Source organism: Balaenoptera acutorostrata, chromosome 17 (genome assembly GCF_949987535.1).
Source record: "Balaenoptera acutorostrata chromosome 17, mBalAcu1.1, whole genome shotgun sequence".
NCBI classification, from domain to species: Eukaryota; Metazoa; Chordata; class Mammalia; order Artiodactyla; family Balaenopteridae; genus Balaenoptera; species Balaenoptera acutorostrata.
In genome coordinates this window covers 46,251,481-46,276,355 of record NC_080080.1, presented here as the reverse complement: position 1 = coordinate 46,276,355, position 24,875 = coordinate 46,251,481, and the positions used below count along the sequence as shown (strand labels likewise).

General features: G+C 37.7%; 1 protein-coding gene across 1 annotated transcript in view; it reads left to right on the top strand.

The window, feature by feature from the left end:
• Positions 1 to 24,875, top strand: part of NECAB1 (N-terminal EF-hand calcium binding protein 1) — a 219,208-nt gene that overhangs the window by 75,602 nt on the left and 118,731 nt on the right. Inside the window, exon 4 of the mRNA XM_007177498.2 lies at positions 20,002 to 20,099. Within this exon, the coding sequence (XP_007177560.2) occupies positions 20,002 to 20,099 (98 nt within the window). The remainder of the gene's footprint in view (positions 1 to 20,001; positions 20,100 to 24,875) is intronic.

Sequence of the window (24,875 nt, the reverse complement as noted above, 5' to 3'; positions counted from 1 at the left end):
GTGTTTATAGGGAGGGGTGAGCTCCATGTCTTCTTATTCTGCCATCTTGATCCTCCTCCCTGAAATATCTATTTTGAAAGATGGCTTTCCTTCTTTTTAAAAATAACCATGCCTTTTAGCACCAAATTCTTTTTTGTTTTCACTTTATATATTTCTGCTTGTTTTCATTTAAAATCCCCATTACAATCTTCCTTGAGTCTTTGTATATATTAGAATTAAAATGTGTTAACAACATCACCTTTTCACATTTTTCTTTACACTTGTGCTTGTTTCCATTGAGTATGGACTCTACTATGATAATTATTATTTTTCCAACTTAGGAATACTCTATAGACACATTAACTGCTTACTGGTTTATAAAGAGTTTTGTTCACAGGGACTTCATTTATTATGAATAACTGAATGGATAAGGTCAGACATCTTTATCAACACTATCAGAAAGTCAACATCATAACCAAGAATTAAAATGTTATTTTAGAGTAGGTATCTGCTTTCTTGTTTATCTTCCAACTAATCCCTTCCTAAAAGATCCTTTATATGAGATATGTACCACAGTGTTTTTTAAGGAATGCATAATCAGGAATGTATTTGCCTTTCTCAAAAACCTGTCATTTGTTTTTAATCCATTTGTACACAGACTATATTTTGACAATCATAATCTAGAATGTATTGCTTGCTTGTTTGTTTGTTTTTTCTTTTTTCTCAGGAGAAGTCTGAATATTTACTAATAAGTCAGGCAACAGTACTTCTCATTTGTTATTAATATCAATGTTAACAAATAATTCCACCTGCAGTATTAAATAAATTAATTAAGAAAATTTCCCTCAAACATGCTGAAATTTATTCCAGAGATATTCAGTGATTTATATGTGATTATACTAATAATTCTATTTAATTACATAGATACTTAGGGCACACTGAAGAGAGACAATAATAAACTACAGTTCATTCAAAGATGAGTTTACAGAATGGTGAGGGCTATTGATGTTCTAGTAACTGGAAGTTCTACATCTTTTCAATATACGAATTTCTGGTAGCCTAGATCTCTGGTATTTCAGAAAAATATTGATTTCTATAAGCAAATATAAGGTTTTGCATTTATGTCTATTATATTTCAACTTACTACCTTGGGATCAATATGTATTCCATATCTTTAATTTTAATTGTAACATCCAATGTAATATTTATTCTAACCAACTGAAAAATGTGTTAACCATGCCTTTTCCTCTGTCTAAATTATTTAAAAATAATTAGATAATGACAGGAATAATTACATGGAAGGTGCCATAGGAGACTGCCCTTGTGTTTAAATTCTTACCTTTGAAGAGAGCATACCTTTCTAAATTGTCTCCCAGAAGAAGCAATAACATTTCACTTAATTTTTTAAAAATTACTGTCCTAGAGAAGTTTATAATGATATGCTGTTGGGAACAGCTTTTTTTTTGTTTTGTTTTGTCTAACATCTTTACTGGAGTATAATTTCTTTACAATGGTGTGTTACTTTCTGCTTTATAACAAAGTGAATCAGCTGTACATATACATATAACCCCATATCTCCTCCCTCTTGCATCTCCCTCCCATCCTCACTATCCCACCCCTCTAGGTGGCCACAAAGCACTGTGCTGATCTCCCTGTGCTATGCGGCTGTTTCCCACTAGCTATCTATTTTACATTTGGTAGTGTATATATGTCAATGCTACTCTCTCACTTCATCCCAGCTTACCCTTCCCCCTCTCTGTGTCCTCAAGTCCATTCTCTAAGTCTGCGTCTTTATTACCGTCCTTCCCCTAGGTTTTTCAGAATTTTGTTTGTTTGTTTTTTAAGATCCCATATATAGGTGTTAGCATACAGTATTTGTTTTTCTCTTGCTGACTTACTTCACTCTGTATGACAGACTCTAGGTCCACCTACCTCTCTCCAAATAACTCAGATTCGTTTCTTTTTATGGCTGAGTAATATTCCATTGTATGTATGTGCCACATCTTCTTTATCCATTCATCTGTGAATGGACACTTAGATTGCTTCCATACCCTGGCTATTGTTAATAGTGCTGCAATGAACATTGTGGTACATGACTCTTTTTCAATTATGGTTTTCTCAGGGTATATGCCCAGTAGTGGGATTGCTGGGTCGTATGGTAGTTCTATTTTTAGTTTTTGAAAGAACCTCCATACTGTTCTCCATAGTGGCTGTATCAAATTACATTCCCACCAGCAGTGCAAGAGGGTTCCCTCTTCTCCACACCCTCTCCAGCATTTATTCTTTGTAGATTTTTTGATGATGGCCATTCCGACTGGTGTGAGGTGATACCTCATTGAAGTTTTGATTGGCAGTTCTCTAATGATTAGTGATGGTGAGCATCCTTTCATCTGTTTGTTGACGATCTGTATGTCTTCTCTGGAGAAATATCTGTTTAGGTCTTCTGACAATTTTTGGATTGGGTTTTTTGTTTTTTGATATTGAGCTGCATGAGCTGCTTGTAAATTTTGGAGGTTAATCCTTTGCCAGTTGCTTCATTTGTAAATATTTTTCCCATTCTGAGTGTTGTCTTTTCATCTTGTTTATGGTTTCCTTTGCTGTGCAAAAACTTCTAAGTTTCATTAGGTCCCATTTGTTTATTTTTCTTTTTATTTCCGTTTCTCTAGGAGGTATGTCAGAAAGGATCTTTCTGTGATGTATGTCACAACAAGAGTGTTCTGCCTATGTTTTTCTCTAAGAGTTTTATAGTGTCTGGCCTTACATTTAGGTCTTTAATCCATTTTGAGTTTATTTTTGTGTATGGTGTTAGGGAGTGTTCTAATTTCATTATTTTACATGTAGCTGTCAGGTGTTCCAGCACCACTTATTGAAGAGGTTATCTCTTCTCCATTGTATATTCTTGCCTCCTTTATCAAATATAAGGTGACCATATGTGCATGGGTTAATCTCTGGGCTTTCTACCCTGTTCCATTGATCTATATTTCTGTTTTTGTGCCAGTACCATACTGTCTTGATTACTGTAGCCTTGTAGTATAATCTGAGGTCTGAGGCTTGATTCCTCCAGCTCCTTTCTCAAGATTGCTTTGGCTATTCGGGGTCTTTTGTGTTTCCAAACAAATTGTGAAATTTTTTGTTCTAATTCTGTTAAAAATGCCATTGGTAGTTTGGTAGGGATTGCACTGAATCTGTAGATTGCTTTGGGTAGTATAGTCATTTTCACAATGTTGATTCTTCCAATCCAAGAACATGGTATATCTCTCCATCTGTTTGTATCATCTTTAATTTCTTTCATCAGTGTCTTATACTTTTCTGCATACAGGTCTTTTGTCTCCTTAAGTAGGTTTATTCCTAGGAATATTATTCTTTTTGTTGCAATGGTAAATGGGAGTGTTTCCTTAATTTATCTTTCATATTTTTCATCTTTAGTGTATAAGAATGCAAGAGATTTCTGTGCATTAATTTTGTATCCTCCTACTTTACCAAGTTCATTGATTAGCTCTAGTAGTTTTCTGGTAGCATCTTTAGGTTCCTTTATGTACATTATCATGTCATCTGCAAACAGTGACACCTTTACTTATTCTTTTCCAGTTTGGATTCCTTTTATTTCTTTTTCTTCTCTGATTGGTGTGGCTAAAACATCCAAAACTATGTTGAATAATAGTGGTGAGTCTGGACAACCTTCTTTTTTTCTGATCTTAGAGGAAACGGTTTCAGTTTCTCACCATTGAGAACAATGTTGGCAGTGGGTTCGCCATATATGGTCTTTATTATGTTGCCATAAGTTCCATCTATGCGTACTTTCTGGAGGGTTTATAATCATAAATAGGTGTTGAATTTTGTTAAAAGCTTTCTCTGCATCTATTGAGATGCTCATATGCCTTTTCTACTTCAATTTGTTAATATGGTGTATCGCATTGTTTAATTTGCGTATACTGAAGAATCCTTGCATTCCTGGGATAAACCGCACTTGATCATGGTGTATGATACTTTTAATGTGCTGTTGGATTCTATTTGCTAGTATTTTGTTGATGCTTTTTGCATCTATGTACATCAGTGATATTGGAACGTAGTTTTCTTTCTTTGTGACATCTTTGTCTGGCTTTGGTATCAGGGTGGTGGTGGCCTTGTAGAATGAGTTTCAGAGTGTTCCTCCCTCTGTTATATTTTGGAAGAGTTTGACAAGGATAGGTGTTACTTCTCTAAATGTTTGATAGAATTCGTCTGTGAAGCCATCTGGTCCTGGGCTTTTGTTTCTTGCAAGACTTTGAATCACAGTCTCAATTTCAGTGCTTGTGATTGGTCTATTTATATTTTCTATTTCTTCCTAGTTCAGTTTTGGAAGGTTGTGCTTTTCTAAGAATTTGTTTATTTCTTCCAGTTTGTCCATTTTATTGCCATATAGTTGCTTGTAATAATCTCTCATGATCCTTTGTATTTCTGCAGTGTCAGTTGTTACTTCTCCTTTCTAATTTCTAATTTTTTTTGATTTGAGTCTTCTCCCTTTTTTTCTTGATGTGTCTGGCTAATGGTTGATCAATTTTGTTTATCTTCTCAAAGAACCAGCTTTTAGTTTTATTGATCTTTGCTGTCATTTCCTTCATTTCTTTTTCATTTATTTCTGATCTGATCATATTGATTTCTTTCCTTCTGCTAACTATAGGGTAATTTTGTTCTTTTTCTCTAATTGCTATAGGTGTAAGGTTATGTTGTTTATCTGAGATGTTTCTTGTTTCTTGCGGCAGGATTGTATAGCTATAAACTTCCCTCTTAGAACTGCTTTTGCTGCATCCCATAGGTTTTGGGTCATCGTGTATTCATTGTCATTTGTTTCTAGTTATTTTTTGATTTCCTCTTTGATTTCTTCAGTGATCTCTTGGTTATTTAGTGGTGTATTTTTTATCCTCCATGTGTTTGTATTTTTTACAGGTTATTTTCTGTAATAGACATCTAGTCTCATAGTGTTGTGGTCAGAAAAGATACTTGATACGATTTTAAATTTCTTAAAATTATCAAGGCTTGATTTGTGACCCAAGATATGATCTATCCTGGAGAATATTCCATGAGCACTTAAGAAGAAAATGTATTCTGTTGTTTTGGGTTGGAATGTCCTATAAATATCAATTAAGTCCATCTTGTTTAATGTATCATTTAAAGCTTGTGTTTCCTTATTTATTTTCAGTTTGGATGATCTGTCCATTGGTGAAAGTGGGGTGTTAAAGTCCCCTACTATGATTGTGTTACTGTCAATTTCCCCTTTTATGGCTGTTAGCATTTGTCTTATGTATTAGGTGCTCCTATGTTGGGTGCATAAATATTTACAATTGTTATATCTTCTTCTTGGATTGATCCCTTGATCATTATGTAGTGTCCTTCTTTGTCTCTTGTAATAGTCTTTATTTTAAAGTCTATTTTGACTGATATGAGAATTGCTATTCCAGCTTTGTTTTGATTTCATTTGCACGGAATATCTTTTTCCATCCCCTCACTTTCAGTCTGTATGTTTCCCTAGATCTGAAATGGGTATCTTGTAGACAACATACATACGGGTCTTTTTTTGTATCCATTCATCCAGTCTATGTCTCTCAGTTGGAGCATTTAATCCATTTACATTTAAGGTAGTTATCGGTATGTATGTTCCTATTACAATTCTCTTAATCGTTTTGGATTTGTTATTGTTGGTCTTTTCCTTCTCTTGTGTTTCCTTCCTAGAGAAGTTCCTTTAGAATTTGTTGTAAAGCTGGTTTTGTGGTGCTGAATTCGCTTAGCTTTTGCTTGTCTGTAAAGGTTTTAATTTCTCTGTCGAATCTGAATGAGATCCTTGCTGGGTAGAGTAATCTTGGTTGTAGGTTTTTCCCTTTCATCACTTTAAATATGTCCTGCCACTCCCTTCTTGCTTGCAAAGTTTCTACTGAAAGTTCAGCTGTTTACCTTATGGGGATTCCCTTTTATGTTATTTATTGTTTTTCCCTTGCTATTTTAATATTTTTTCTTGTATTTAATTTTTGTTAGTTTGATTAATACATGTGTTAGCATGTTTCTCCTTGGATTTATCCTGTGTGGGACTCTCTGCACTTCCTGGACTTGATTGACTATATTTCCTTTCCCATATTAGGGAAGTTTTCAGCTATAATCTCTTCAAATATTTTGTCAGTCTCTTAGTTTCTCTCTTCTTCTTCTGGGAGCCCTATAATTTGAATGTTGTTGCATTTAATGTTGTTCCAGAGTTCTGTGAGACTGTCCTCACATCTTTTCTTTTTTCTTTATTCTGCTCTGAGGTAGTTATTTCCACTGTTTTATCTTCCAGGTCACTTATATGTTCTTCTGCCTCAGTTATTCTGCTATTGATTTCTTTTAGAGAATTTTTAATTTCATTTATTGTGTTTTCATTATTGTTTGTTTGCTCTTTAGTTCTTCTAGGTCCTTGTTAAATGTTTCTCGTATTTTCTCCATTCTACTTCCAAGATTTTGGATTATCTTTACTATCATTACTCTGAATTCTTTTTCAGGTAGACTGCCTTTTTCCTCTTCATTTGTTTGGTGTGGTGGGTTTTTACTTTGCTCCTTCATCTGCTGTGTGTTTCTCTGTGTTTTCATTTTGCTTAACCTAGTATGTTTGGGTTTTCCTTTTCGTAGGGTGCAGGTTCGTAGTTCCTATTGTTTTTGGTGTCTGCCCCCAGTTTCTAAGATTGGTTCATTGCATTCTGTAGGCTTCCTGGTGGAGGGGACTGGTGCCTTTGTTCTGGTGGATGAGGCTGGATCTTGTCTTTCTGGTGGGCAGGACCACGTCCGGTGATGTGTTTTGGTTTGTCTGTCACCTTATTATAATTTTAGGCAACCTCTCTGCTAATGGGTGAGGTTGTATTCCTGTCTTTCTAGTTGTGTGGCATAGGGTGTCCAGCCCTGTAGCTTGCTGGTCGTTGGGTGGAGGTGGGTCTTAGCATTGAGATGGAGATACCTTGGAGAGCTTTTGCCATTTGATATTATGTGGAGCCAGGAGGTCTCTGGTAGACCAATATCATGAACTCAGGTCTCCCACCTCAGAGGCACAGGCCTGACACCCTGGCAGGGCACCAAGACCCTGTGAGCCCCACAGCTCAGAAGAAAAGAGAGAAAGAAGGAAAGAAAAGAAAGAAAGAAAGAAAGAAAGAAAGAAAGAAAGAAAGAAAGAAAGAAAGAAAGAGTTATTAAAAATAGAAAATTAAAAAATATAAAAATATTAAAAATTTAAAAATTAAAAAGTAATAAAAAAAGGAAAGAAACAAAGAAAGAAGAGAGAAACCGAACGAAACAACAAATCCACCAATGATAACAAGTGCTAAAATCTATACTAGAAAAAAAAAACCAAACAACAGACAGACAGAACCCTAGGACAAATGGTAAAATCAAAGCTATACAGACAAAATCACACAAAGAAGCAAACACATACACACTCTTAAAAAGAGAAAAAGGAAAAAAAAAATATATATATATATATATATTAAAAAAAAGGAAGAGTGCAACCTAATCAACAAACAAATGTACCAATGATAATAAAGTCTAGATACCAAACTAAGATAAACATAAAACCAGAAAAAAATTTAGAGATAGAAAGAAAACCCCAAGTCTACAGTTGCTCCCAAAGTCCACTGCCTCAATTTTTGGATGACTCGTTGTCTATTCAGGTATTCCAGAGATGCAGGGTACATCAGATTGACTGTGAAGCTTTCATCCACTGCTCCTGAGGCTGCTGGGAGAGATTTCCCTTTCTCTTCTTTGTTCGCACAGCTCCTGGTGTTCAGCTTTGGATTTGGCCCCGCCTCTGTGTGTAGGTCGCCTGAGGGCATCTGTTCTTCACTCAGAGAGGATGGGGTTAAAGGAGCAGCTGATTAAGGGGCTCTGGCTCACTCAGGCCAGGGGGGGAAGGAGGGGTACAGACTGTGGGGTGAGCCTGCGGTGGCAGAGGCCAGCGTGACATTGCAACAGCCTGAGGCATGCCATGTGTTCTCCCAGGGAAATTGTCCCTGGATCAGGGGACCCTGGCAGTGGCAGGCTGCACAGGCTCCTGGGAGGGGAGGTGTGGATAGTGACCTGTGCTTGCACCCAGGCTTCTTGGTGGCTACAGCAGCAGCTTTAGCGTTTCATACCCATCTCAGGGGTCCGCACTGATAGCTGCGGCTCATGCCCATCTCTGGAGCTCATTTAGGCAGTGCTCTGAATCCCCTCTCCTCACACACCCTGAAACAATGGTCTCTTCCCTCTTAGGCAGTTTCAGACTTCTTCCTGGAATCCGTCCCGGCTAGCTGTGGTGTACTAACCCCCTTTAGGCTGTGTTCACACAGCTAACCCCCATCCTCTCCCTGGGATCTGACCTCTGAAGCCGGGGCCTCAGCTCCTAGACCCCACAGGCCCCGGTGGGTGAGCAGACAAGTCTCTCAGGCTGGTGAGTGCTGGTCGGCACTGATCTTCTGTGCGGGAATCTCTCCGATTTGCCTTCTGCACCCCTATTGCTGTGCTCTCCTCCGTGGCTCCAAAGCTTCTCCCCCACCACCCCCCGACTCTGCCCATGAAGGGGCCTCCTAGTGTGGGGAAACTTTTCCTCCTTCACAGCTCCCTCCCAGAGGTGCAGGCCACATCCCTATTCTTTTGTCTCTGTTTTTTGTTTTTTCTTTTGCCCTGCCCAGGTACATGGGGAGTTTCTCGCATTTTGGGAAGTCTGAGGTCTTCTGCCAGCGGTCAGTAGGTGTTCTGTAGGAGTTGTTCCACATGTAGATGTATTTTTGATGTATTTGTGGGGAGGAAGGTGATCTCTACATCTTTCTCCTCTGCCATCTTGAAGGTCTCTCGGGAAAAATTTTTATTGAAGCAGTTGTGTATGTAAATCCAGCTTCATTTTTTCCCTATTTTTGTAAGATAAAAAGAATAATGGTAACCCTCCAGGGTTTTCTTTTTTTTTTTGGAAGATTTCTTTTTTTTTTTTTTTTTAAACATCTTCATTGGAGTATAATTGCTTTACAATGGTGTGTTAGTTTCTGCTTTATAACAAAGTGAATCTGTTATACATATACATATGTTCCCATATCTCTTCCCTCTTGCATCTCCCTCCCACCACCCTCCCCATCCCACCCCTCTAGGTGGTCACAAAGCACCGAGCTGATCTCCCTGTGCTATGCGGCTGCTTCCCACTAGCTATCTATTTTACATTTGGTACTGTATATATGTCCATGACACTCTCTCACCCTGTCACATCTCACTTCTCCCCGTCCCCATATCCTCAAATCCATTCTTTAGTAGGTCTGTGTCTTTACTCCCATGTTGCCACTAGGTTCTTCATGACCTTTTTTTCCCCTTAGATTCCATATATATGTGTTAACATACTGTATTTGTTTTTCTATTTCTGACTTACTTCACTCTGTATGACAGACTCTAACTCCATCCACCTCACTACAAACACCTCCATTTCATTTATTTTTATGGTTGAGTAATATTCCATTGTATATATGTGCCACATCTTCTTTATCCATTCATCCGATGATGGACACTTAGGTTGCTTCCATGTCCTGGCTATTGTAAATAGAGCTACAAGGACCATTTTGGTACATGACTCTTTTTGAATTATGGTTTTCTCAGGGTATATGCCCAGTAGTGGGATTGCTGGGTCATATGGTAGTTCTATTTTTAGTTTTTTAAGGAACCTCCATACTGTTCTCCATAGTGGCTGTATCAATTTACATTCCCACCAACAGTGCAAGAATGTTCCCTTTTCTCCACACCCTCTCCAGCATTTATTGTTTCTAGATTTTTTGATGATGGCCATTCTGACCGGTGTGAGATGATACCTCATTGTAGTTTTGATTTGCATTTCTCATGATTAAGGATGTTGAGCATTCTTTCATGTGTCTGTTGGCCATCTGTACATCTTTTTTGGAGAAATGTCTGTTTGGGTCATCTGCCCATTTTTGGATTGGGTTGTTTGTTTTTTTGATATTGAGCTGCATGAGCTGCTTGTAAATCTTGGAGATTAATCCTTTGTCAGTTGCTTCATTTGCAAATATTTTCTCTCATTCTGAGGGTTGTCTTTTGGTTTTACTTATGGTTTCCTTTGCTGTGCAAAAGCTTTTAAGTTTCATTAGGTCCCATTTGTTTATTTGTGTTTTTATTTCCATTTCTCTAGGAGCTAGATCAAAAAGGATCTTGCTGTTATTTATGTCATAGAGTGTTCTGCCTATGTTTTCCTCCAAGAGAGTGATAGTGTCTGGGTTTACACTTAGGTCTTTAATCCATTTTGAGTTTATTTTTGTGTATGGTGACAGGGAGTGTTCTTATTTCATACTTTTACATGTACCTGTCCAATTTTCCCAGCACCACTTATTGAAGAGGCTGTCTTTTCTCCACTGTAAATGCTTGCCTCCTTTATCAAAGATAAGGTGACCATATGTGCGTGGGTTTATCTCTGGGGTTTCTATCCTGTTCCATTGATCTATATTTCTGTTTTTGTGCCAGTACCAAACTGTCTTGATTACTGTAGCTTTGTAATATAGTTGGAAGTCAGGGAGCCTGATTCCTCCAGCTCCATTTTTCGTTCTCAAGATTGCTTTGGCTATTCGGGGTCTTTTGTGTCTCCATACAAATTGTGAAATTTTTTGTTCTAGTTCTGTGAAAAATGCCTGTGGTAGTCTGATAGGGATTGCATTGAATCTGTAGATTGCTTTGGGTAGTAGAGTCATTTTCACAATGTTGATTCTTCCAATCCAGGAACATGGTATATCTCTCCATCTATTTGTATCATCTTTATTTTCTTTCATCAGTGTCCTATAATTTTCTGCATACAGGTCTTTTGTCTCCTTAGGTAGGTTCATTCCTAGATATTTTATTCTTTTTGTTGCAATGGTAAACAGGAGTGTTTTCTTAATTTCACTTTCAGATTTTTCATCATTAGTATATAGGAATGCAAGAGATTTCTGTGCATTAATTTTGTATCCTGCTACTTTACCAAATTCATTGATTAGCTCTAGTAGTTTTCTGGTGGCAGTTTTAGGATTCTCTATGTATAGTATCATGTCATCTGCAAACTGTGACAGCTTTACTTCTTCTTTTCTGATTTGGATTCCTTTTATTTCTTTTTCTTCTCTGATGGCTGTGGCTAACACTTCCAAAACTATGTTGAATAATAGTGGTGATAGTGGGCAACCTTGTCTTGTTCCTGATCTTAGTGGAAATGGTTTCAGTTTTTCACCATTGAGGACAATGTTGGCTGTGGGTTTGTCATATATAGCCTTTATGATGTTGAGGAAAGTTCCCTCTATACCTACTTTCTGCAGGGCTTTTATCATAAATCGGTGTTGAATTTTGTCAAAAGCTTTCTCAGCATCTATTGGGATAATCATATGGTTTTTCTCCTTCAGTTTGTTAATATGATGTATCACGTTGATTGATTTGCGTATACTGAAGAATCCTTGCATACCTGGAATAAACCCCACTTGCTCATGGCGTATAATCCTTTTAATGTGCTGTTGGATTCTGTTTGCTAGTATTTTGTTAAGGATTTTTGCATCTATGTTCATCAGTGATATTGGCCTGTAGTTTTCTTTGTTTGTGACATCTTTGTCTGGTTTTGGTATCAGGGTGATGGTGCCTTGTAGAAAGAGTTGGGGAGTGTTCCTCCCTCTGCAATATTTTGGAAGAGTTTGAGAAGGATAGGTGTTAGCTCTTCTCTAAATGTTTGATAGAATTTGCCTGTGAAGCCATCTGGTCCTGGGCTTTTGTTTGTTGGAAGGTTTTTAATCACAGTTTCAATTTCAGTGCTTGTGATTGGTCTGTTCATATTTTCTATTTCTTCCTGGTTCAGTCTCGGCAGGTTGTTCATTTCTAAGAATTTGTCCATTTCTTCCAGGTTGTCCATTTTATTGGCATAGAGTTCCTTGTAGTAATCTCTCATGATCGTTTGTATTTCTGCAGTTACATCTCCTTTTTCATTTCTAATTCTATTGATTTCAGTCTTCTCCCTTTTTCTCTTGATGAGTCTGGCTAATAGTTTATCAATTTTGTTTATCTTCTCGAAGAACTAGCTTTTAGTTTCATTGATTTTTGCTGTTGTTTCTTTCATTTCTTTTTCATTTATTTCTGATCTGATCTTTATGATTTCTTTTCTTCTGCTAGCTTTGGGGTTTTTTTGCTCTTCTTTCTCTAATTGCTTTAGTTGCAAGGTTAGGTTGTTTATTCGAGATGTTTCCTGTTTCTTGATGTAGGCTTGTATTGCTATAAACTTCCCTCTTAGAACTGCTTTTGCTGCGTCCCATAGGTTTTGGGTCGTCGTGTCTCCATTGTCATTTGTTTCTAGGTATTTTTTGATTTCCCCTTTGATTTCTTCAGTGTTCACTTCGTTATTAAGTAGTGTATTGTATAGCCTCCATGTGTTGGTATTTTTTACAGATCTTTTCCTGTAATTGATATCTAGTCTCATAGCGTTGTGGTCGGAAAAGATACTTGATACGATTTCAATTTTCTTAAATTTACCAAGGCTTGATTTGTGACCCAAGATATGATCTATCCTGGAGAATGTTCCATGAGCACTTGAGAAAAATGTGTATTCTGTTGCTTTTGGGTGGAATGTCCTATAAATATCAATTAAGTCCATCTTGTTTAATGTATCATTTAAAGCTTTTGTTTCCTTATTTATTTTCATTTTGGATGATCTGTCCATTGGTGAAAGTGGGGTGTTAAAGTCCCCTACTATGATTGTGTTGCTGTCGATTTCCCCTTTTATGGCTGCTAATATTTGCCTTATGTATTGAGGTGCTCTTATGTTGGGTGCATAAATATTTACAATTGTTATACCTTCTTCTTGGATCAATCCCTTAATCATTATATAATGTCCTTCTTTGTCTCTTGGAATAGTCTTTATTTGAAAGTCTATTTTGTCTGATATGAGAAGTGCTACTCCAGCTTTGTTTTGATTTCCATTTGTATGGAATATCTTTTTCCATGCCCTCACTTTCAGTCTGTATGTGTCTCCAGGTCTGAAGTGGGTCTCTTGTAGACAGCATATATATGGGTCTTGTTTTTGTATCCATTCAGGCAGTCTGTGTCTTTTGGTGGGAGCATTTAATCCAATTACATTTAAGGTAATTATCAATATGTATGTTCCTATTCCCATTTTCTTAAATATTTTGGGTTTGTTATTGTAGGTGTTTTCCTTCTCTTGTGTTTCTTGCCTAGAGAAGTTCCTTTAGCATTTGTTGTAAAGCTGGTTTGGTGGTGCTGAACTCTCTCAGCTTTTGCTTGTCTGTAAGTGTTTTAATTTCTCCATCGAATCTGAATGAGATCCTTCCTGGGTAGAGTAATCTTGGTTGTAGGTTTTTCTGCTTCATCACTTTAAGTATATCCTGCCACTCCCTTCTGGCTTGCAGAGTTTCTGCTGAAAGGTCAGCTGTTAACCTTATGGGGATTCCCTTGTGTGTTATTTGTTGTTTTTCCCTTGCTGCTTTTAATATGTTTTCTTTATATTAAATTTTTGATAGTTTGATTAATATGTGTCTTGGCGTGTTTCTTCTTGGATTTATCCTGTATGGGACTCTCTGTGCTTCCAGGACTTGATTAACTATTTCCTTTCCCATATTAGGGAAGTTTTCAACTATAATCTCTTCAAATATTTTCTCAGTCCCTTTCTTTTTCTCTTCTTCTTCTGGGACCCCTATAATTCGAATGTTGGTGTGTTTAATGTTGTCCCAGAGGTCTCTGAGACTGTCCTCAGTTCTTTTCATTCTTTTTTCTTTATTCTGCTCTGCAGTAGTTATTTCCACCATTTTATCTTCCAGGTCACTTATCCGTTCTCCTGCCTCAGTCATTCTGCTATTGATCTCGTCTAGAGTATTTTTAATTTCATTTATTGTGTTTTTCATCATTGCTTGGTTCCTCTTTAGCTCTTCTACGTCCTTGTTAAATGTTTCTTGCATTTTCTCTATTCTATTTCCAAGATTTTGGATCATCTTTACTGTCATTATTCTGAATTCTTTTTCAGGTAGACTGCCTATTTCCTCTTCATTTGTTAGGTCTGGTGTGTTTTGATCCTTCTCCTTCACCTGCTGTGTGTTTTTTTGTCTTCTCATTTTGCTTATCTTACTGTGTTTGGGGGTCTCCTTTTCACAGGCTGCAGGTTCATAGTTCCCATTGTTTTTGGTATCTGTCCCCAGTGGCTAAGGTTGGTTCAGTGGGTTGTGTAGGCTTCCTGATGGAGGGGACTAGTGCCTGTGTTCTGGTGGATGAGGTTGGATCTTGTCTTTCTGGTGGGCACGTCCACGTCTGGTGGTGTGTTTTGGGGTGTCTGTGGCCTTATTATGATTTTAGGCAGCCTCTCTGGTAATGGATGGGGCTGTGTTCCTGTCTTGCCAGTTGTTTGGTATAGGGTGTCCAGCACTGTAGCTTGCTGGTCATTGAATGAAGCTGGGTCTTGATGTTGAGATGGAGATCTCTGAGAGATTTTCGCCATTTGGTATTACGGGGAGCTGAAAGGTCTCTTGTGGACCAGTGTTCTGAAGTTGGCTCTCCCACCTCAGAGGCACAGCCCTGATGCCTGGCTGGAGCAACAAGAGCCTTTCATCCACACGGCTCAGAATAAAAGGGAGAAAAAAATAGAAAGAAAGAAAGAAAGAGGATAAAATAAAATAAATTGAAACTATTATAATAAAAAATAAGAAAAAAATTAAGAATAAATTTATTAAGAAAATTTTTTTTAATTTTAAAAAATTGATTTATTAATTTTTATAATAAAAAATAAGAAAAAAATTAAGAAAAAATTTATTGGCAAAAAAATTTTTAATTTTTAAAAATAAAACATATGAAAAAACTTATTAATTTTTTTTTAATTTCTAAAAATAGGATATAAGGAAAAATTATTAAGAAAATATTTATTAGGACCTGTAGTTTTCTTTCTTTGTGACATCTTTGTCTGGTTTTGGTATCAGGGTGATGGTGGCCTCGTAGAATGAGTTTGGGAGTGTTCCTCCCTCTGCAATATTTTGGAAGAGTTTGAGAAGGATAGGTGTTAGCTCTTCTCTAAATGTTTGATAGAATTCACATGTGAAGCCATCTGGTCCTGGGCTTTTGTTTGTTGGAAGGTTTTTAATCACAGTTTCAATTTCAGTGCTTGTGATTGGTCTGTTCATATTTTCTATTTCTTCCTGGTTCAGTCTTGGCAGTTTGTGCATTTCTAAGAATCTGTCCATTTCTTCCAGGTTGTCCATTTTATTGGCATAGAGTTGCTTGTAGTAATCTCTCATGATCTTTTGTATTTCTGCAGTGTCAGTGGTTACTTCTCCTTTTTCATTTCTAATTCTATTGATCTGGGTCTTCTCCCTTTTTTTCTTGATGAGTCTGGCTAATGGTTTATCAATTTTGTTTATCTTCTCAAAGAACCAGCTTTTAGTTTCATTGATTTTTGCTATTGTTTCCTTCATTTCTTTTTCATTTATTTCTGACCTGATCTTTATAATTTCTTTCCTTCTGCTGGCTTTGGGGTTTTTTTGTTCTTCTTTCTCTAATTGCTTTAGGTGCAAGGTTAGGTTGTTTATTCGAGATGTTTCCTGTTTCTTGACGTAGGCTTGTATTGCTATAAACTTCCCTCTTAGCACTGCTTTTGCTGCGTCCCATAGGTTTTGGGTCGTCATGTCTCCATTGTCATTTGTTTCTAGGTATTTTTTGATTTTCCCTTTGATTTCTTCAGTAATCACTTCGTTATTAAGTAATGTATTGTGTAGCCTCCATGTGTTTGTATTTTTTACAGATCTTTTCCTGTAATTGATATCTAGTCTCATAGCGTTGTGGTCGGAAAAGATACTTGATACGATTTCAATTTTCTTAAATTTACCAAGGCTTGATTTGTGACCCAAGATATGATCTATCCTGGAGAATGTTCCATGAGCACTTGAGAAAAATGTGTATTCTGTTGTTTTTGGGTGGAATGTCCTATAAATATCAATTAAGTCCATATTGTTTAATGTATCATTTAAAGCTGGTGTTTCCTTATTTATTTTCATTTTGGATGATCTGTTCATTGGTGAAAGTGGGGTGTTAAAGTCCCCTACTATGATTGTGTTGCTGTCAATTTCCCCTTTTATGGCTGTTAGTATTTGCCTTATGTATTGAGGTGCTCCTATGTTGGGTGCATAAATATTTACAATTGTTATACCTTCCTCTTGGATCGATCCCTTGATCATTATATAGTGTCCTTCTTTGTCTCTTGTAATAGTCTTTATTTTAAAGTCTATTTTGTCTGATATGAGAATTGCTACTCCAGCTTTCTTTTGATTTCCATTTGCATGGAATATCTTTTTCCATCCCCTCACTTTCAATCTGTATGTGTCTCTAGGTCTGAAGTGGGTCTCTTGTAGACAGCATATATATGGGTCTTGTTTTTGTATCCATTCAGCCAGCCTGTGTCTTTTGGTGGGAGCATTTAATCCATTTACATTCAAGGTAATTATCGATATGTATGTTCCTATTCCCATTTTCTTAAATGTATTGGGTTTGTTATTGTAGGTGTTTTCCTTCTCTTGTGTTTCTTGCCTAGAGAAGTTCCTTTAGCATTTGTTGTAAAGCTGGTTTGGTGGTGCTGAACTCTCTCAGCTTTTGCTTGTCTGTAAAGGTTTTAATTTCTCCATCGAATCTGAATGAAATCCTTGCTGGGTAGAGTAATCTTGGTTGTAGGTTTTTCTCCTTCATCACTTTAAGTATATCCTGCCACTCCCTTCTGGCTTGCAGAGTTTCTGCTGAAAGGTCAGCTGTTAACCTTATGGGGATTCCCTTGTGTGTTATTTGTTGTTTTTCCCTTGCTGCTTTTAATATGTTTTCTTTATATTAAATTTTTGATAGTTTGATTAATATGTGTCTTGGCGTGTTTCTTCTTGGATTTATCCTGTTTGGGACTCTCTGTGCTTCCAGGACTTGATTAACTATTTCCTTTCCCATATTAGGGAAGTTTTCAACTATAATCTCTTCAAATATTTTCTCAGTCCCTTTCTTTTTCTCTTCTTCTTCTGGGACCCCTATAATTCGAATGTTGGTGTGTTTAATGTTGTCCCAGAGGTCTCTGAGACTGTCCTCAGTTCTTTTCATTCTTTTTTCTTTATTCTGCTCTGCAGTAGTTATTTCCACCATTTTATCTTCCAGGTCACTTATCCGTTCTCCTGCCTCAGTCATTCTGCTATTGATCCCGTCTAGAGTATTTTTAATTTCATTTATTGTGTTTTTCATCATTGCTTGGTTCCTCTTTAGCTCTTCTACGTCCTTGTTAAATGTTTCTTGCATTTTCTCTATTCTATTTCCAAGATTTTGGATCATCTTTACTGTCATTATTCTGAATTCTTTTTCAGGTAGACTGCCTATTTCCTCTTCATTTGTTAGGTCTGGTGTGTTTTGACCCTTCTCCTTCACCTGCTGTGTGTTTTTTTGTCTTCTCATTTTGCTTATCTTACTGTGTTTGGGGGTCTCCTTTTCACAGGCTGCAGGTTCGTAGTTCCCATTGTTTTTGGTATCTGTCCCCAGTGGCTAAGGTTGGTTCAGTGGGTTGTGTAGGCTTCCTGATGGAGGGGACTAGTGCCTGTGTTCTGGTGGATGAGGTTGGATCTTGTCTTTCTGGTGGGCACGTCCACGTCTGGTGGTGTGTTTTGGGGTGTCTGTGGCCTTATTATGATTTTAGGCAGCCTCTCTGGTAATGGATGGGGCTGTGTTCCTGTCTTGCCAGTTGTTTGGTATAGGGTGTCCAGCACTGTAGCTTGCTGGTCATTGAATGAAGCTGGGTCTTGATGTTGAGATGGAGATCTCTGAGAGATTTTCGCCATTTGGTATTACGGGGAGCTGAAAGGTCTCTTGTGGACCAGTGTTCTGAAGTTGGCTCTCCCACCTCAGAGGCACAGCCCTGATGCCTGGCTGGAGCACCAAGAGCCTTTCATCCACACGGCTCAGAATAAAAGGGAGAAAAAAATAGAAAGAAAGAAAGAAAGAGGATAAAATAAAATAAATTGAAACTATTATAATAAAAAATAAGAAAAAAAATTAAGAATAAATTTATTAAGAAAATTTTTTTTTTAATTTTTAAAAATCGATTTATTAATTTTTATAATAAAAAATAAGAAAAAAATTAAGAAAAAATTTATTGGCAAAAAAATTTTTAATTTTTAAAAATAAAACATATGAAAAAACTTATTAATTTTTTTTAATTTCTAAAAATAGGATATAAGGAAAAATTATTAAGAAAATATTTATTAGGAAAAAAATTTTTTTAAGTAAAAAAAAGAAAAAACAAAAAAACAAAAATGGACGGACCTAACCCTAGGACTAATGGTGAAAGCAAAGCTATACAGACAAAATCTCACCCAGAAGCATACACATATACACTCACAAAAAAAGAAAAAGGGGAAAAATTAATATATCCTTCTCCCAAAGTCCACCTCCTGAATTTGGGATGATTCGTTGTCTATTCAGGTATTCAACAGATGCAGGCACATCAAGTTGTTTGTGGAGCTTTAATCCGCTGCTTCTGAGGCTGCTGGGAGAGATTTCCCTTTCTCTTCTTTGTTCACACAGCTCCCAGGGTTCAGCTTTGGATTTGGACCCGCCTCTGCATGTAGGTCGCCTGAGGGCATCTGTTTCCCGCCCAGACAGAAGGAGGTTAAAGGAACAGCTGCTTCGGGGGCTCTGGGTCACTCAGGATGGTGGGAGGGAGCGGTACGGAGGAGGTGGGGCGAGCCTGCGCGGCGTGAAGTTGCAGCAGCCTGAGACGCACCGTGCGTTCTCCTGGGGAAGTTGTCCCTGGATCATGGTAGCCTGGCAGTGGCGGGCTGCACCGGCTCCTGGGAGGGGCGGTGTGGTGAGTGACCTGTGCTCGCACACAGGCTTCCTGGTGGTGGCAGCAGCAGCCCTAGCATCTCCTGTCCGTCTCTGGGGTCCGCGCTGATAGCCGCGGCTCGCGCCCATCTCTGGAGTTCGTTTAGGTGGCGCTCTGAATCCCCTCTCCTTTCGCGCTGTGAAACAGAGGCAAGAAAAAGTCTCTTGCCTCTTCGGCAGCTGCAGACTTTTTCCCAGACTCCCTCCCGGCTAGCACCGAAGCTGGAGCCTCAGCTCCCAGCCCCTGTCCGCCCCGGCGGCTGAGCAGACAAGCCTCTCGGGCTGCTGAGTGCTGCTCAGCGCTGAGCCTCTGTGCGGGAATCTCTCCTTTTTTCCCTCTGCACCCCTGTTGCTGGGGTATCCGCGCTGATAGCCACGGCTCGCGCCCGTCTCTGGAGCTCGTTTAGGCGGTGCTCTGAATCCCCTCTCCTTGTGCGCCGCCTAACAAAGAGGCAAGAAAATGTCTCTTGCCTCTTCGGCAGCTGCAGACTTTTTCCCAGACTCCCTCCTGGCTAGCACCGAAGCCGGAGCCTCATCTCCCAGCCCCCGCCCGCCCCAGCGGCTGAGCAGACAAGCCTCTTGGGCTGGTGAGTGCTACTCGGCACTGATCCTCCATGCGGGAATCTCTCCGCTTTGCCCTCCGCACCCCTGTGGCTGCTCTCTTCTCCGTGGCAATGAAGCTTCCCCCCTCTGCCACCCGCAGTCTCTGCCTGCGAAGGGGCTTCCTAGTGTGTGGAAACCTTTCCTCCTTCACCGCTCCCTCCCACTGGTGCAGGTCCCGTCCCTATTCTTTTGTTTCTGTTATTTCTTTTTTCTTTTGCCCTACCCAAGTACATGGGGATTTTCTTGCCTTTTGGGAGGTCTGACGTCTTCTGCCAGCATTCAGTGAGTGTTCTGTAGGAGCAGTTCCACGTGTAGATGTATTTCTACTGTATCTGTGGGAAGGAAGGTGATCTCCGCGTCTTACTCTTCTGCCATCTTGCCTCGTCCTTGTCTCTTTTTTTTTAATGAAAGTATATTGATACTTTAGTTAGTCTCATTTGAAAATTTGTCAGTTTCATCCATTTGTTTTACCCATTTGTTGTGTAAATCTTCAGTTGATATTTTGTTTTTATCATTACCTAAAGGTAAACATGTATTTATTTTAATATTTTTACTTTTCAGAATATTTTTCTCAGCATTTGGGCGAGTATGAGAATGTACTAGCAGCACTTGAAGACTTAAATCTTTCCATCCTGAAGGCAATGGGAAAAACAAAAAAGGTAAGGAAATTTGATTATTGTCTATAAAATCTCTTCAAAATATCTTTCTCTTGAAAATCATAACTAGTTCCTAATGTATCATAGAAGTATAGATTTGTTTTTGTGACTGATAATTTATTTTTTTGATATAAATGAGCTATTTTATTCATTCACAATACAATTACAAAAAACTTACCAGACGCCAGATACTGTGCTTCATGCTAAGGATACAAAGAGCTGTTCAAATGGCTTATTCTGATGGGGAGATAAGTGTGTAAACAAGTGATTACAATATAGCACAACAGAGAGAATTACAAGATAGAATACCTTATTTGTGCTGGAGAAGATGACATCTGTGCAATTTGAATTAAAAGAAATAGTTATAGCTAGGCCAAGGAGAACCAGATACAAGTAACATCAAGTACAAAGGCCCTCTGTCAGGAGGGACACAGGGCATTCTAGGAATTGAAGATGGCCAATAAGGCTAAAATACAGAAAATCCAAGAGTGGCAATGTGTGAGGTAAAACTGGTATTGTAGGGAGGGGTCGCATCTTTCACAATGTTGTTGGTAAACCTAAGGATTTAGAGTTGTATCCTAAATGCAAGTAAATTTGCCATTTTAAGCAGAGATATAAAAACTCATGTAGTCTTTTGAAAAGACTGTGTAAGAATTAGCTTGGGATTAGGGTGGAAAATGTGCAAGAACAGAATTAAGAAGATGAGTAGGAGGCTAGTTCACTAATCCAGATGAGAGATGTTGGTAGTTTGGCAGTACTGGCAGAACAAATGGAGAAATATAAGTGAATTGCACATATATTTGAGATCCCATCAATAGAATTTGGAGAAGGATTGAATATGTGGACTGGGAGAGAAGGAATTGTCAAGAATGAATCTTAGTTTTCAGCTTGTGTTCCTGGACAGTGGCACTATCTAGACAGAGAATGCTAAAAGAGGACCAAGTTTAATGAGATAAGATCATAAGTTATTTTTTAGACATATTGGATCTAAACTACATTTGAGACATCTAAGGAAAGTCAAATAAGCCATTGGATACATAGATATAGACCTGAGAAATGAAGTCTAGACTGGAGATATACAATATGTGAAATGTTAGTGCTTAGGCAAAGAACTTGAGTGATATGTCATCTGAAGAGATACTATAAAGTAAAAAGAGGAGGGAACCTAACACTGAGCTTTAAGGAACTTCAGCTTTGATGGTGAGTAGAGGGGAAAGAGCTACCAAGAGTGTTTGAGACAGAATGGGAAGAAAGGTAGGAGAAAAGACAGGAGAGTATAGTGTCCAGAGTTGAAGAAGAGAGTTTCATAAAGCAGGAGGTGGACAATAGTGTTGACTTCTATGAAGAGGTCAAGAGAGATGAGAATTATTTCCATTATCAGTAAGTCAAAAAAGACATTTTAGCATATAGAGTGCATAACAAGAAATTTAAAAAAATTAAGGAATATACAGAATTTCTGGATAAAGACACCACAGATTAATGCATACAAGTAGTTCAGCTTGCTCTTGAAGCTCCATGAAAAAGACTGAAATTAGATTTTTTAATGGGGAAATTTATAGCAGCAAAATTTGGAAACTGAAAAGCAAATAGACAACCAGTAGTTGATAGAAGGCCTGAGATATTTGACTGCTTGGCCTGGAGTGAGCACAAGGAGAAACCACCAACTTGATTTGTAGAAAGGCTCAGGAATTAGTGTCACTAGCTGCCACTGGGAAACAAGGGGAATAGTAGGGCTAAAACAAGGTGACCTATTAGAAATCTGAGTATGAAGCAATTAGATTCCCCCGATCCCCTGTTCTTCTAAGCAACTGCGTCTTTATCAATCCAGGTAGAAAACATACTCTTGTTCTCTGAAAAGGTAAAAGAGAGCCCTGAGGTGGCGTCCGTCATAGCTGAGGGATTAAATAAAAGTTTATATACTGCATGAAAAGACATCCAGCTCTTTTCTGTAACTTAACTCCGAGTGTGGCAACCAGAAATATATCCTCCTGGCAGAAAGGAAGAAGTTGTCTCTGAGAAGTCTAACCAATACAAGAGAAAAGACCTACGAATCCTCCAGTGATGGAGCTTGACCTGATCTCTCCTCCCATTGTGTAATCAGCTTGTTTGTACACCATCCTTAAATATGCAGTCAGCCAAGTGCCATCAAACTTCTTACAGGAAAGAAAGAGACCAAAACAAACTGAAAAAGAAGAAGGAGGGAGGGAGGGACTAAGACAGTGTTCTATGCAGGAAGATGAAAACTTCAAGGTAATGTCCTCAATCTCTTCCAAGAGATAAGAGAAGATATAGCATTCATGAAGCAAGAATAGTATGACAAACAGTGGGCAGCCAGAAAATAAGAAAGTGCTTTTGGAAATTTAAACAAGAAAGCAGAAATAAAGACTTAACAGAATTTTGGAAAATAAAGTTTAAAAAGTCTGCCAAAAAGTAGAGCAAAATAGTAGATGAAAAAATGGAATATCAGTCTAGGATGTCCTATATCCAAACAACAAATTTCAGAAAAAGAAAACAGGAAAATGAAATCTAAATACTTTTTCTCTTGACCTCTTAAGGAGCACTTGGAAACTGCATAAAATTTTATCCCTTGGGACCTTCTCTCCAGAAATGGCAATTTTTCAAACCTCTGCTTGATATGGCTGGCTTCTCTTTGTTTAGATCTTATCTTAAATGTACTGTTCTCATAAAGGTCTTCTCTATCTTATCTAAGAGAGGCTGTCTTTTTAGAGTAACTCATTTGTTCCTTGCTGGCAATTATCAGCATGAGTAACTATATATTTTTTTTATTTATTTGCTGTCTATAAGGAGGGAGAAAGGCAGTGTCTTTTTTGAATACCCAGAGTCTAGCAATTGAAATGAACCTGACAAAATGAACTCAATAAAAATTTATTGATTGGTTAAATAATTGATGAAATAGATATTCATACAGCTCCAACGGCTAAATAAGTTTTCTCCTAAAAGAAAAATTGTTCCTAAGTTCATTTCAGAAGCTTTCAAATTTCTACTTAATCAAGGATAAGCTCTTTGATTTAAAAAAAAAAAAAAGAAAGAAAATCCGAAATAGTCAAAAATAAAATTAGAAAGGTTACTTGCATGATATCTCAAAATGAGTGAAACACAGGAGTTTTGACATTTTTCAAGCCACTGTTAAACTGACATTTTCTCCATACTGTCTAGCACAAAGAACGCTTCTGACTGAGAAATCCAGTATTTCTCTTTTGAGAGTCCTTATATATTTTTACCCAATTGAAAAGCCCTGTCTCAGTAGTAAGGGCTGACTGTTCTAGGTTTTTAAGAAAAATGAAATGCAAGCCATTTGTGGTCTATCTTCACTGGCAATACATTTGTCTGTTGTGTGATAGAATGGACAAAATGGGTTCCAGCTGCTTAACTTAAATTCCAGGAGGTAACTCAGGACAGATATAATCTGTTATCATTATTTTCCCTTCCTCTTCCTCCTCTTTTAACCCCAGGCCTTCAATAGATCCTTAAAGAGTTACCTGGATTATTTTACTTTGCTTATTTTTCTGGAACAAGCACCACAGGTCAAATTTCAAATGGTCTTGAAAGCCTTGAAGGTAGCTAAAACCAGAACTTCCTGAATTTGAATTACACACACACACACACACACACACATACACACAAATTGGATTTGTCAATTTGTTTTTCTTATATAGTGGGGTGATAAGTAACTTATACCATCAGTATGTGAAGTACTTGTAATCTCAAAGCACATGTAGAATTCTGATGCTTAAGCTAAAATTTAAATGGGATATCCTTAAGGCTTATTAGAAAGGCTCAAAAGGAGATTATCATAAGCTAAAATGAAGAATGGTGTTCTTAAAATAATTATTTAGGGTGTGATGATCATGTTGCTGAGTGAAGCTGCATCTATATATAAAATGCATATATATATTATTTAGTTTTCTCCTAAAAGTTATTTTTCAAATAAGCACATCATCCAATACATCATCAATGATTTTAAGAAAAAATAGACTTGAGCCCTAGCATTGCTGAGCTGCTGTCTCTCCCTTGTTTCTTACATCTGCCTTTGGGATCCAAATTGTTTGTCTCCCTGGCATCTGTAGAAGTCTTCATTTCAACCTTTCTATCTCTCTTCTATCCCTATTTCCTTATATTTAGCATTTGACCCTCCCAGGGCTCCATAATCCTTTCACTAGTTAAAAATTATAATCATTTCCTTTATGAGAAGTCTTATTATAAAAAAAGAAGAAATAGCAATAGGTCTCAGAATTCCTATCTGGGGAAAACATCATTAATTACTATTTTTATATTGGATTTATCATTATAAATTTCCCTTATTTCAGGCAAAGTATAGACGCTGAAATACTACCATGTATGGAATAGTGAAACCCTCTTAAGCTCATAGAAGAAACACCCTCTTAGGTTTACGGAAGGCAGGCACTTCTATTCTTCATTATAGTTTCATTACAATCCTTTTAAGTATTCATTAAAAATAAAATGAAAAATATATTCTTAGATGTCAGAGCAACCATAGGAAAACATTTTCCAAAAAGCTTATTTGACATCCCATTTGCTCTTTAAAATGATCTTTAGTGTAATGTGTTTAGGGAATGGGAGTAGAGACTCAGGGCATGGAAAATAGGAGAGAAATGTCTTGAGGTTGCAAATTTGGCTCTATAGCAGAGAAGCCCTCTGTCAGGCCTAAGCCTTAGAATCTCTTTCAAACTTGGCCAGACTTTTGCCCAGCCTGGCAAAGGGGAATCCCAGGTCCTTGGAAAACCTGCTTCATTAAGT